Here is a 14,860-nt window from a genome sequence, read left to right as displayed (position 1 = left end):
CTGTTCATATCTGTCTTCTCACTTTGAGGGCAGAGCCCCAGCTCAAGGTCCCATAACTTTGAGTCTAGGTAGGTGATGAAGACAAAGATTAAAGTTAACATTTTATTGAGTGCCATATATGTGCTTGGCAGTGTGCTGACATATTTTCTTTCTTTTTTTTTTTTTTTTAAAGATTTTATTTATTTATTTGACAGAGAGAGACAGCGAGAGAAGGAACACAAGCAGGAGGAGTGGGAGAGGGAGAAGCAGGCTTCCCACGGAGCAGGGAGCCCGATGTGGGGCTCGAACCCAGGACCCTGGGATCATGACCTGAGCCAAAGGCAGACGCTTAACGACTGAGCCACCCAGGTGCCCCTGAAATATTTTCCATATGAGGCACAATTCAGCCAGGTATGCTTCCCACACTGCTTTAGAGCTGTTGAGTTCATAGGTGAGGAGTGTCTAGGGAGGGTGATATTCCTCCTTTACAATTTTAGAAATGGTAGTGAGCAGTAGAAAATGTCAGCCCTGGGGCCATCAGATGTAGTGAGGGATGAGATTTAGGATGAAGTGGTGTTGACATGCTTGTGACATGCAACTGCCCAGGGCTTACTGTCCCCAGTTTATAAATGAGAGACAGAGGTTCAGGGAAATTCAGGGCCCTGACTAGAGTCGTAAAATTGGCACCAGGATCTTTCTTAAGAGACCAGTTTGTCAAATTCTGCCAATTTGATAGGTAAGAAAACAGTCTTAGAGGGTGAAATGACTTGTCTGAGGCCACTTGGCAGAGTAACCAGTGCCTGGACCCACGTCTCCTGATTCTGGGCCATGTGCTATTCCTGCTGCCCCAGGCTAAGAACCAGGGCTGAGTCAGTACCCTGTAAAGAGCTCTGGGGAAGGTAGGCTAAGACATCTTGCAGCATCTCATCCTGTAGCTTCTTCCTGAAGCTTGTCTGGGATTTGGAATATAGAGCAAAGAGCTACAGCCCGCCACCAAGCAACCTGGGTTTTGGTTGATATGCATGGTGGGCACTCAGCAAGCCTCTGTTATTTCAAACTGGATCCCTGCTGTAGAGGTGATTCTCAACAAACATTGGGGGCTTACCCAACATGACCCAGCATGGCAGAGGACTAGCCAGGGCTTAGATGATTGGATGGAGACCACCAGGGGTCAACTCCTTATTGATTTCAGCTTTAGAAGGAGGGCCAGGAGCATTTTGTCCTCCTTAGCTTTCTGTCCTTCCATTTACTCCCTTCATGCCCAGATGCCAGCTTGGGGGCTGGGGAGAAAGAGCAAGCAGCCTGGGGCCAACTCATGGATTCCCTCTCCTGGCCCTTCTCACTTATCCTCACCTCCTCTTTGCCTGGCAGCTTTTTGGCTTTTACCCTTCTGGGGCCTAGACTCATCCCCTCCAGCAGTGCCCTCCTCCTCACTCCACCCTTCCCAAAGCAGCTCCAATCTTGCTTCCTCCATCAAATCCTTCCATATTCAGACTCCTTCACCATCACTGATTGCAGTAACTAAATAATGACCATCCAGAGATACCAGGCCCTAAATGTTGGAACCTGTAAATGCTACCTTATTTAGAAGAAGGGTCTTTGCACATGTGATTAAGTTAAGGATCTTGGGATGAGGATAGATGATCCTGGATTATCCTGGGCCCTAAACACCATCACAAATGTCCTTAGTTACAGAGGGATATTTGACAAAGAAGAGAAGGCATTGTGAAGATAGAGGTAGATTGTATGATTCCTCTTGTATAAAGGCACCTAGAATAGTCAAATTCATAGAGACAGAAAGATGAATGGTGGTTTCCAGGGGAAGGTGAGAAGTTAGTATTTAATGGATAGAGTGTTTCTGTTTGGGATGATGAAAAGTCTTGGGGTATGGATAGCAGTGATGGTAGCACAACATTGTGAATATATTAATGCCACTGAATTGTGCACTTAAAAAGGGTTAAGATGGACAATTTTATGTTATGTATATGTTACCACACAAACACACACAAAGGTGGAGACAGAGATTGGAAAGATGTGACCACAAGCCAAGGAATGCTGACAGCCACCAGAAGTTGGAAGAGAAGAGAAGGATACTCTCCTAAAACCTGAACAATGCAGCCCTGCTCAAACCTGGGTTTCACCCAGTGAAACCAATTTTGGACTTTGGCCTTCCAGAACCCTGAGAGGATACATTTCTGTTGTTTTGAGCTGCCATATTTGTGGTAATTTGTTAACAGCCGCCACAGGAAGCTAATACACTGATCAGCAGTCTGCTTCCCACAGTTGAGCTTCCAACAAGGAAAAGGAAAAAGGAGAGAAAATCATAGCAGCCCTCTAAGTCCCTCACCTTTGCCTTTTTGTTGTCAACGAGGCCCCTTTGCACCCTCATCTCATTTGGACCTCATAAATACAGAAGACAGTCCTTGTCCATGCCATTTTACAGATGTTCAAATGGAGGATCACAGATGTCAAATGAGCTATCCTTGGTCTGCTGCTGGTTGATGGCTGAGCTAAGATTCAAACCAGTCATGTTGTTTCCCCTCTCCAGGTAACTTCCCAAACTCATAGCCTCTGAACCTGGGCTGTTTATTTCACTTTGTGACAAGAGTTCAGGAGCTGGCCATCACACCATGGGATTCCTTGACATGGAGCACAGTATGGCCAGTGAGAGGTGGACACTGCACATTTGAGGCTTGCTGGGGAAGAGCTCCTGGGCTGGTAGAAGCAGGTAGGGATTCCTGTGGGATCTGGACAGATGAGTAGTGTGGAAGGCAGACAGAGGAGAGGAAACAGGAGAATTCCCACTCAGTGATGTCACTACACTCCAAATCCTTGGTTCCTCCCCTGCCAACTGTAGATGTTAGCTTAGTGACTGCAGAGTCACTTGGATAATGTATTCCCAACACTCAGGGTTAGCTGTGAATCTGTGGGCACCTGGTTTTTCAAGCTTAGGACCCCAATCTGACCTGAGATTGTGAACCTATGTGGACTCAGGTGAGGTCTGCATCTTGCTCTTAAGTCTATCTTTCCTCATCAGCCTCATCTTCCCCACAGTCTGGCTCTTTGGCCAGCTTTTTTCTTTCTCTTGGGGTTCTGGTAATAACGCCCCTTTTTGTGACCAGACCCTGATTTGGGTTGGCACCAGTGAGGACAGGAGAGAGGCCAACAGGATCCTTACTAATTAGCAGTGGCCCAGCAGCTCTGGCCAGCTGTCGGGGGCAGATGGTGCATCATACTGTGTTCCCCTGGAAGCATCTGTGTAGGGGAAATAATTCTTTTCTTTAAAAACTAGGTTGTATAGCATGATTTTTTAAAAGGTGTACAATGTGATGATTTAATATGTACATACAGTGTGCTATGATTACCACAATTAAGTTAACTAAACACACTCAGCGCCTCACATAGTTACCATTTTGTGTGCTTGTGTGTGTGTGTGTGTGTGTGTGTGTTTATGGTGAGAACACTTAAAATCTACTCCCTTAGCAACTTGCAAGTATACAATGCAATATCGTTTGCTATAGTAATCATACTGTACATTAGATCCCAGACCTCATTCATCTTATAACTCTAAGTTTGTAACCTTTGCCCAACATCTCCCCATTTCTCCCACCCCCTAGCCCCTGGTAACCATCATTCTATTTTCTGTTTCTATGAGTTTGACTTTTTTTAGATTGCACATATCTGTCTGGCTTATTTTACTTAGCATAATGTCCTCCAGGTTCATCCATAGTGTTGTAAAGGGCACGATTTCCTTATTTTTTATGGCTGAATAATATTCCACCATACATACATGTACATATGTGTGGTACGTATATATACCACATTTCCTTTATCCATTCATCTGTTGATGGACACTTTAAGTTGTTTCCAACTTGATTATTGTGAATAATGCTTCAATGAACATGGGAGTGCTATCTCTTTGAGATACTGATTTCATTTCCTTTGGATATATACCCAGAAGTGGGATTCTGGATCACATGATAATTCTATTTTTTTTTTAATAAACCTGGAAAAGGCATCATATCATATTTTTTTTTAATTTTTTTTTTTTTTTTTTTTTAAAGATTTTATTTATTTATTTGAGAGAGAGAAAGAGCACAAGAGAGGGGAGCGGGAGAGGGAGAAGCAGACTCCCTGCCGAGCAGGTAGCCCGATGCGGGACCCGATCCCGGGACTCCAGGATCATGACCTGAGCCGAAGGCAGTCGCCTAACCAACTGAGCCACCCAGGCACCCCTTTTTTTTTTAATTTTTAAAGATTTTTATTTATTTATTTGACAGAGAGGGAGAGACAGCGAGAAAGGGAATACAAGCAGGGGGAGTGGGAGAGGGAGAAGCAGGCCTCCCGCGGAGCAGGGAGCCTGATGTGGGGCTCGATCCCAGGACTCTGGGATCATAACCCAAGCCGAAGGCAGATGCCCAATGATTGAGCCACCCAGGTGTCCCAATAATTCTATTTTTAATTTTTTGAGGAATCTCTGTGCTGTTTTCTTGAGTTAAATTGCTCTTTTAAAGGGGACTAGTGATGGGGCACCTGGGTGGCTCAGTCATTAGGCGTCTGCCTTTGGCTCAGGTTGTGGTCCCACGGTCCTTGGACCGAGCCCCACTTCGGGCTCCCTGCTTGGCGGGAAGCCTGCTTCTCCCTCTTTCACTTCCCCTGCTTCTGTTCCCTCTCTCGCTGTCTCTCTCTCGCTGTCAAATAAATAAATAAAATCTTTTAAAAAAATAAAGGGGACCAGTGAGGAACAGAAATTGCAGAAGGGCCTCAGGCATCCTGGAGATCCCCTGTCCACACCCCATAGTGGGGAGGTTACTTGCTGGTGACATGCTTATTTATTTATTTAGAGGGAGGGGGAGGGACAGAGGGAGTGGGAGAGAGAGAATCTTAAGCAAGCTCCACGGCCAGTGTGGAGCCCGATGTGGGGCTCGATCTGACAGCTCTGAGATCATGACCTGAGCCAAAATCAAGAGTGGGATTTTAACCAACTGAGCCACCCAAGCACCCCTATTTATTTTTTATTTTTAGCCCCAGCTTGTCCTCTCCTGGAACATCCCTCCCTCCCACCTTACCTGGCTCACTCCTCTTTCATGGTCCCCCCCTTTTTTTAAATTTTATTTTATTATGTTATGTTAGTCACCATAAAATACATCATTAGTTTTTGATGTGGTGATCCAGGATTCATTATTTTCATATAACATGTGGTGCTCCATGCAGTACGTGCCCTCCTTAATACCCATCACTGGGCTAACCCATCCCTCCACCGCCCTCCCCTCTAAAACCCTCAGTTTGTTTCTCAGAGTCCATAGTCTCTCATGGTTCATCTCTCCCTCCGATTTCCCCCCTTCATTTTCCCCTTCCTTCTCCTAATGTCCTCCATGCTATTCTTTATGTTCCACAAATAAGTGAAACCATATGATAATTGACTTTCTCTGCTTAACTTATTTCACTTAGCATAATCTCCTCTAGTCCCAGCCATGTTGATGTAAATGTTGGGTATACATCCTTTCTGATGGCTAATATTCCATTGTATATATGGACCCCATCTTCTTTATCCATTCATCTGTGGAAGGGCATCTCGGCTCTTTCCACAGTTTGGCTATTGCGGACATTGCTGCTATGAACATTGGGGTGCATATGGCCCTTCTTTTCACTACATCTGTGTCTTTGGGGTAAATACCCAGGAGTGCAATTGCTGGGTCATAGGGTAGCTCTGTTTTTAATTTTTGAGGCACCTCCACACTGTTTTCCAAAGTGGCTGTACCAACTTGCATTCTCACCAACAGTGTAAGAGGGTTCCCCTTTCTCCACAACCTCTCCAACATTTGTTGTTTCTTTCCCTGTCCATTTTGGCCATTCTAACTGGTGTAAGGTGGTATCTCAGTGTGGTTTTGATTTGGATTTCCCTGATGGCTAATGATGATGAACATTTTTTCATGTGTCTGTTAGCCATTTGTATGTCTTCTTCAGAGAAGTGTCTGTTCATCTCTTCTGCCCACTTTTTGACTTGATTATTTGTTTTTTGGGTGTTGAGTTTGAGAGTTCTTTATAGATTTTGGATACCAGCCCTTTATCTGTAGTGTCACTTGCAAATATCTTCTCCCATTCTGTGGGTTGCCTCTTTGTTTGAGTTTTTGTTTTGTTGACTGTTTTGTTGACTGTTTCCTTTGCTGTGCAGAAGCTTTTTATCTTGATGAAGTCCCAAAAGTTCATTTTTGCTTTTGTTTCACTAGCCTTTGGAGATGTATCTTGAAAGAAGTTGCTGTGGCCGATGTCAAAGAGGTTACTGCCTATGTTCTCCTCTAGGATTTTGATGGATTCCTGTCTCACATTGAGGTCTTTCATCCACTTTGAGTTTATCTTTGTGAATGGTGTTAGAGAATGGTCGAGTTTCATTCTTCTGCGTGTGGCTGTCCAATTTTCCCAGCACCATTTATTGAAGAGACTGTCTTTTTCCCATTGCATATTTTTTCCTGCTTTGTTGAAGATTATTTGACCATAGAGTTGAGAGTCCATATCTGGGCTCTCTATTCTGTTCCATTGGTCTATATGTCTGTTTTTGTGTCATGGCCCTTTTCAAACCAGAGCTTTCCAGGCCTTCCCCCAACTCCACCTCATTCCCAGGTCAAAATCTTTGCCACACATTTGGAACATTAGTATGTCTCTTTCAAAGCACATATCACAATGCTAAGTTTATAGGTATTTGTCTCATTTTTGATGATGGTCTATCTCCCCCATTAGGCTAGAAGCCTTGTGAGGGCAAGAACCCTGTGAATCTTGTGCACAGCTCTATCCCCAGCATTGGCACACATGACCTGGCACATAGAAGCTGTTCTTCTGTTGCAAGAATGAATGAATGAATGAATGAATGAATGAATATATTTTCTGGTCTCTTCCAAGATGCCATTCCTTTCCTTCTCTGGCCATGTTCTGCTGTCTGAGAAAGATCAGAGGACAGCTCTTTCTCTCCTACTTCAGGTCCTTCCTCCTGCTCACTTTTTAGATTTGCTCATTGGCAGACTTCACTTTTGGAGATTGGCATAGGCTGGCTGCCTGCAGCTGGGGGTTCAGGGCTGGACTTTTGCTGTGGATGAGCTCACTTCCAGACCAGCCTAGACGTTCCCTGAGGGCAGGGGCTCTGCTTGATCAGAGCCAGGTGAAAATGCTCTGCTGAATTTGGGAACAGATGGACATGGATGAAAGGCAAGTTGCTCCAAGCTGCAGCTGATGCTGAGCTGGAAGTTTTGGAAGGCATCCATGTTGAAGAGCCTCTGCTTCCAGGTTCTCCAGAAGAGAAATTCCTGTTCCCTGTGGCCAGGCATTATGATGGGCTCTGGGCAATGGGTGGGGGGAAATGGGGAAGACCTACATGGATGCTGCCCAAATAATGATTCTCTGACTGCAGACTCAATTGGAAGAGCATGTGCTGATGAGGGAGAAGGGGAGCGGACCTCAGAGGCAGTGAGGTACAAAGGAATGGGTTGCTGGCATTTCGGGCATTGGATGGTGGTCTAGTGCTGGGCAGGGAGGGCCTGAGGCAGAACAGAGTCCTGGCAGGGTTTATGTGGTCATCCCCCTCCCTGTACCTTATCACCCCAGCAAGCCTCCCCTCTTCAAAGTGGCTGCTCTTTGGCCTCCAGCGCCAACCCCTGAGAGCATCTCCAACCCTCCTCTGAACTAGGCTTGCCCTTGCCTAGGCTGCGGGACCAGCTCTGTCACTGGCTTACTGTGTGACCTTGGGTGAGTCAGGCCTCCTCTCTCAGCCATCTCTGTGTTGAGCCCTGACTTTTGGCTTAGACATGTGTTTCCAGATGGGAAGACTGAGTCCGCAGGAAGGGTCTGCGCTTGGTGAGGTCCATGGAAGGGATTCTCTAGTATCTTCCCTCCTACCTGCCTCAGATCTCATTACTGGGTGAGGTGCAGGGCAAGGAAATAGCTCCTAGTGGGATCCCTTCTCCCAGTCTCTCTTTCTTCCTCCTTATAGTGGGGGTAACAGTGGCTCTGGGGACCGCAGAGCAGTCAGAAATGTGGGTAGGTGGGTGGCTGTCCCTGTGGCCAAGAGACTGCAATTGTTCTGAATTTCTTTTTTTTTTTTTAAAGATTTTATTTATTTATTTGAGAGAGAGAATGAGAGAGAGAGCACATGAGAGGGGGGAGGGTCAGAGGCAGAAGCAGGCTCCCCGCCGAGCAGGGAGCCCGATGCGGGACTCGATCCCGGGACTCCAGGATCATGACCTGAGCCGAAGGCAGTCGCTTAACCGACTGAGCCACCCAGTCGCCCCGTTCTGAATTTCTTTCCAGCAATATTTGACAAATGGTCTTCCCCAGATTTTTCTCCACAAAGACCAAGAACTTGGCTGATTCTTGGGAACAGTCCTGCACCCATTTTACACATGGAGAAGCCTGTCCGCAGAGGGCTTGGTACTGATCCTGTGGCAGGTGACCTGAAGCCTCTAAGCCCCTGGCCCCAGGCAGCCTGGTTCCTCAATGAAGCCGCACCCTCTCTGCCCCTCGGCAGAGCAGGCCAGGCTGCCCGGCCAGGTGCCCACTGCGGGAGCACAGCGGGCCTTTGTGCTAGACGGGCACCACCCCCTGGCCGGCCCCGCCCCACTCACGGAACAGCCCTTACCTGCCGGCCTGCCACCCTTCTGCCAACAGCTCCGTCTGCTCCTCCTTCAGTGCGGTTTGCGTCCAAGGCTGCTCCCCGACGGCGCAGCGCAGGAGCTCCACTGCCCGGACGCGACTTCGCGGGTGCCCTCTCCCCGCCTCTCCGGGGTTGGTCATTAACCCGGAGGCCGTATAAGGAGCAAGGGGCCTGGGCGGGAGGGAGGCATCGCCGCCGCCGCCGCCGCCGCCGCCGCCGCCATGGACAGTACCACCTGGAGCCCCATGACCAACGCCACTGCCGCACCCCTCGCGGCCTACGAGCGCATCCGCAATGCGGCCGACATCTCTGTCATCATCATCTACTTTGTCGTGGTGATGGCTGTCGGGCTGTGGGTATGTGGGGGCCCTGAGACGCGGGCTGAGGGGGCAAGGGCCACCAGGAGGGACAAGGGGGGTGCAGAGAGGAGCGAGGGCATCAGTGAGCTGTGAGGAGGGGACGATGGGCTTAAGGGTCTGTGGAGCGGGTTGAAAATAACTTGGAAGCGCTTGAGAGGAGTTCGGGGCGGGGGCACAGTGTGAGGTGAGGGGGGTAAGCAAGGATGAGCAGAAAGGAGAGGGGTGCCCACGGGAGCTGGCGAGGAAGATCCACGGAGGATAACCCTGGCCTGTGAGCAGAGAAGGAGGTCGGGGGGTGGGGAATTGGAGAGGCTGGGGGCCAGTGTGAGGGGCAGGAGAGGGACAGCTTGGGGCTGCAGGGAAGATCCCTGGGCTTGGGAGATAAGCCCCAAGGAGGCTAGGACTATCCTGCCCCTTCTTAGTCATACAGTTTTAGATGGGGGAAAAAAACACACACACACAACAGTTCAGAGCAGGGAGGACACAAGCCTTTGCCAGCTGCAGGGGCTGCGGGGCAGCCCCAAATGGAGGGGTGCTGCCGGGGTTCTTCTGGGAAATGCTGATTTGCAGGCCAAGGGGCTGGAATGAGTGAGAGTTGGCAAAGCTGGGTGGAGGAGGAGGAGGAAAACTGGAGGGTGGCCTGGTACTGGTGAGAGGGAAGTGCCTGTGGCTCCCTTTGGGGACTGGGGACACACCAAACCAGAGAAACTTGTTCTTAGCAGCCTTGGAAATTGGAACTTGGAAATTTTACCATGACAGGCTCTGGCACACCCAGCAACTAGAAGATGAGGTATTTTAAATGTGCACATATTCCAGGGGCGCCTGGGTGGCTCAGTCAGTTGAGCCACCGACTTTTGGTTTCGGCTCAGGTCATGTTCTCTTGGGTTGTGGGATTGAGCCGTCTTTGGACTCTGGGCTCCGGGCTCTGCACTCTGGGAGTCTGCTTGAGGATTCATTCCCTCTGCTCCTCCCCCTAGTCGTGCATGCGCACGCTCTCTCTCTCTCATAAATAAATAAATCTTAAAAAAATATAAATGTGCACATATTTCAGACACTCTCAATGGCTTTGGTTGGGATGTTGGGCCAGGAGGCTGCGATGTCAGCAGGTGGTTCAACTCTTGATTTAGAGGGGAGGAGGGTGGACATTAACCCTTCCATGGCTACAGAGTTTTGTTTAGTTTAGCTTAGGTTTTTTTTTTTAGAGGTAAAAGGAAGTATTTTTTTGGTTTGTTTGTTTTTTAAGTAATTATAGAAACCAGATGTGACTAAAAGCCTCTCTGAGTATCACAAGGGGTCAGTGTGACTGACTGTTCCCCAATAGTCTTACCTTCCCAGAAGTGTCCAACTAGGAGCCAGGATTCTCAAGTTTACTACTGGCTTTGACATGGTTCTAGCTCTACGACCTTGGGAAACCCACCTCAGCCTCAGTTTACTTAGGTGTAAATAGGTACAATCTTATCTATTCTTATGACTCCCCAAGGTTGTTGTGAGGATCTGCAGAGATGAGCCTGAAAATTCATTATGGAGTCTGGGAGTCTTTTTAAATACTATTAATCATTTGCCCTCCAAGCTATGAGCCAGGCCCTGAATTGTAAAATGGGCAAAAAGGATCAACTGGGTAGGACATCTTCACAAAAAGCCCCAAGAAAAGGAGGGGAGGAATGCTAATCCCCATTTTACGAGGAGGAAACTGAAGCCCCATGTGGTTGTGATTTGCCTAAGGTTGCAACACATGGAATTGTTCCTGGAACTCAGGTCTTTTGACTCTTGGTTTTCCACAGAACCAGGGGCTTTGCCACCTTGCCTGCCTTCCTCCCCCCACCCCTCCCCAGCTTATAAGTGCTGTAGCCAAGATGTGAATCCATCATTTGCTAGCTGTGCCATACTGCCTGTTTCCCAGACAATCACCGATAATCTCTCTTCCCCTAACCAATCTTATTTTAGCCCCTGCCAGTCCTGCTGATTATGGTGTTTACACTTTTTAAATATCTGTGAATCAGTATCACTTGTCCTGTTAAATGCTACTTAATGAGCCTGCTAATATTTGTCTACATTTAATCCTCCCCATTAATCAGTGCTTCTGGACCCTGATCATTTGACATGCTGGATTTCTTCCAGTTTACATGCCTCTTTTTTTCTACTGGAGTATCAAATTGCCTTGGTTTGGGGATAGGCATCTTGACTCTTGCATGATCTCTGGGCTGCCCAGACAGAGCAATCCTGGCCTATTGTGCTTCCTCATCTTAGAAAAGGCACCCACAGCTAATGTCCCTCTGTCACCATCCCCATCTCTTCCAACATTATTTTGTTCTGTTTTACCCTCTTCCAGGGCTGCCTCATCCAACTATACAATACAGTATTTTAAACTATGGTCACCATGATGTAAGTTAGATCTCCAGAATTTATTCATCTTATAATTTTGCCTTTTACCTTTTTTAAAAAAAAAAGATTTATTTATTTTTAGAGAGAGAGATAGAGCCTGTGTGTGAGCACACGGGGGGGGAGGGGCAGAGGGAGAGGGAGAATCTTGAGCAGACTCCCCGCTGAGCGTGGAGCCCAACTTGGGGCTCCATCTCACCGCCCTGAGTTTGTGACCTGAGCCAAAACCAAGAGTTGGAGGCTTAACCGACTGAGCCACCCAGGCGCCCCTACCTTTTACCTTTTGATCAACATCTCTCCATTTCCTCCACCCCCTAGCCCCTGACAATGAATATGTACTTCAAAATATCACATTGTATCCCTTAAAAATAAACAATTTTTATTTGTCAGTATACCTCAATAAAGCTGGAAAAAGTTGTAATATGGTAACACAAAGTAAAAAAATGTAGCGCTGTGAATGAGGTATGGAGGGAGTTCTCTAGATGTTCACAGAAGAGAGAGATTATTTTTGTTTGGGAAGGGGAGGAGGCCATAGTAGAGGAGGAAGTTTCTGTGGAGGAGTGTGAGGTAAAGTTTCATGGGGAAGGTCACATTTGAGGGGCCTTGAAGGATCGGTATGTGGGGTCTGGGCTTGTGGAGAGGAGGGGATGAACATTCCAGAGAAGAGAAGGCCTGGTGTAGATACACCTCTCCTTGTCTTTGGAGGGCAGCTATGCTCACCAGTATACCACCAACGCAGACTCTCTCCTTGTCTTTTATCCATCCCCAACATCTTTCCTGAATTACCCAGTTCCCCACTCTAGTCTCTACCATCATATTCTTCCTCTAAGCTCTTCATTTCTGAGACCAACTTGGAAATGTTGTGTCTGGGCCCAAAAATCACTTTTTGTGTCCCTCCAGTACCACCTGGGGCATGTCAATCTGCTTTGACTTCAGAGTGACTTTCAGAATGGCCTTTCCCTGGCAAACTCCTGGAGCCTGAGTCCTTGGGACATATTTCTGTTCAGCCCCTAGCTACCTTCTTTGCTCCTTGGGTCTGCTAGTCCTTTTGCTATTCCTAGAAAAACCACTACGGAAGCCCTAACAGTATGTCCTATGGGAGGGAGGACCCCGCCAGGAGTCCAGAAAGATCTGAGCTGTGTTCTCCCTGGCACTGCCTGGCACACAGGTGTGCTTAACAATCTATGTGGATTGTTGGATGTGTGAATGACCCTGCTTCCTAAAGGACTGAGTCCAGTCCATCTTTGGAGTCTGAGCACTCAGCAACACGCTATCTGTTGTAGACATGCTGAATAAATGGTGAGTCTAAGTGTCTGAAATGTAACCATCTGAGATTAATTCCTTTGGACCAGTGATGCTCTTTGGCCTCAGGGGTCATGTGTGAAAATGCAAACACCTTTGACAAGGCTTAAGTCATTATAGGCCATTAATATTTTCAGGGAGATTAGCAAGTGATCAGCTAAGGGAAGGCCATTGACATAGAAAGAGGGAGGGCTGTACTCTAAACCTTGGCTAATTGAATTTAAATTAAAAAAAAAAAAAAGAGGGAGGGGGAAGGAGGCCACAGGCAGAGACACTGTCCCAGTTTTGAGCTGGAGGACTAGGCCTGGGCCTGAGCTGGACCAGGAATAAGCTGAAGGTTGAGAGGCAACATTCCAAGGGTGCTGGTGGTCATTTATTGAAAATGCATGTCATTCTTCTCCTCATAAACCTTCAGTGGCTCCCCACTGCCTATGGAATAAAGCCTATAATTTTTAGCTTGGCATTTGAGGGTCTGCGGTCTGCCCTCACTTCTCACCCCTCTCCTCATTCATATGCCTCAGCCAGGTTCACCAGGTAATACTGTTTACTGTTCCCTTCCTCCCCACACTGCTGCAGTTCTACCTCTGGGTTATTGCTCATGCTGTTCCCACAGTCTGAAATGTCCTTTCCTTCTTTTCTCTAATCAATCCCACTCTATCTTCAAGACTTGCTGAAGTGCTGCTCCTTCTGTGCCTTTCCTGACACCCCAGTCAGAAGGAATCCCCTCCTTCCTCTGTATTCGTAATAATCATCATTAGTACTCACAGTACATTGAAAAGTAATGTTTCCAGCAAGCTCCTACCTACATCCTGGAGAGGAAAGTTTTGAATTGAGTTTGAATGTTCCATCTTTAATGTATTTAGTATGAACACCATGCATTCCTAAAACATTTTTCTTCTTTTTTTGTTTTGATAACATTATTGAGATATATAATTCACATACTGTATGGTGTTTTTAAAAAGAATGATATTTCATTAGGCATCTTGAGTATGCTTGTAAAAAAAGCATAAAAAGTTCCATTTCCCCTTATTTAACAGACAGACAAACAGGTCCAGGTGGAGTGACTTGCTTGAAGCCATACTGTGAACTCATTGCAGAGCTAGCACCAGGGCAAGCTCTTTAAACCTTCTGAGCTCCAGTCTTCTTGTCTGTCAAATGTAGGTCCCTGCTTCCTTCATCTAAGTATAGAGGAGCTTCAAGGGTGTAAGGAAAGTGGATGTGTTTCAGCACGTGAAGTGGGTAAAAGAAAGTGCAAGTATATGGGGGTGGGGTGGGAGAGGTGTGTCCTTTTGGCTGGCAAAGTTGCTCTGTTCTAGTTTACTATTACATTTTTGACCTTTCCTTCTCAGGCTATGTTTTCCAGTAATCGTGGGACTGTTGGAGGCTTCTTCCTGGCAGGACGAAGTATGGTATGGTGGCCGGTAAGTTTTCTCTGAAAAACTACTTGCTTAACTACAATATTCTCCATAGGAGGCCCTTTTCTTCTTGGCTTTGGAAGGCACTGATTCTACCTTCCTGCCTTAAATCTCTGCTAATGGGTCTTCTGCTCACCAGGTCTCCTGGGTACCCTTATTCTCTTGTGGTAAAGGAATAGCCTTTAAATAAATAGTGCTTGGAATCTTTCATGGTATACATGGTGGAAGAGACTGCACAAGGTGGACAGTGTGGAGAAGCAAAAAGAGCACACAGACTAGGTGATCTAGGGCACATCTGAGCTACCACTTTTGTACGTATAAAATGGGGATGGTAATATTTACCTTCCAGGAGTGTTATGAGAAATGGATACCTCTTATGGGGTGGAAACTCAATAAATAGCTCTTTTACTACCTTAAGAGTCCCATGATAGAGAGACTTTGTCTGTCCCACCTTGGGAGCCTAATGAAATGCCTGATACACAAGGGAACCTCAATAAGTACTCATAGAACAGATGGAGGAGGAGCCCCCTACTGTTCCTACACTTTTCTTCATCTCTTGGAGGATTTTGTATTTTGTATATTTGAGAGGTATTTTTCTTGATACTTGTACATGGGCAGAACTATCTCAGTCAAAGGACATGTGCATGCATGGAATAGAAACTGGGAAGCCCCTTCCCTCCTATCAGCACAGAGCGCTGGCTGGCTTATCAGTTCAGTCCAGTGACCATCTCAACTCAGAGTTCTCACCAAAATGACTGGTTGACCAGATTGGCCAAGTCGTGCAA

At 47.0% G+C, this 14,860-nt stretch overlaps 1 protein-coding gene across 4 annotated transcripts in view; it reads left to right on the top strand.

Moving 5' to 3' along the window:
* The first annotated feature begins 8,757 nt into the window (after positions 1 to 8,757).
* SLC5A1 (solute carrier family 5 member 1) overlaps positions 8,758 to 14,860 on the top strand; it is an 83,770-nt gene continuing 77,667 nt past the window's right edge. For all 4 annotated transcript variants that reach the window (XM_044921247.1, XM_021703621.1, XM_044921249.1 and 1 more), the window contains exons 1-2: positions 8,758 to 8,976; positions 14,010 to 14,081. In XM_044921247.1, coding sequence (XP_044777182.1) covers positions 8,842 to 8,976; positions 14,010 to 14,081 — 207 coding nt within the window. In that variant the 5' untranslated portion in view covers positions 8,758 to 8,841. The remainder of the gene's footprint in view (positions 8,977 to 14,009; positions 14,082 to 14,860) is intronic.

This window comes from Neomonachus schauinslandi, chromosome 14, assembly GCF_002201575.2.
Source record: "Neomonachus schauinslandi chromosome 14, ASM220157v2, whole genome shotgun sequence".
In the NCBI taxonomy this organism is placed as follows: domain Eukaryota; kingdom Metazoa; phylum Chordata; class Mammalia; order Carnivora; family Phocidae; genus Neomonachus; species Neomonachus schauinslandi.
This window is presented reverse-complemented; position numbering and strand designations above follow the sequence as displayed.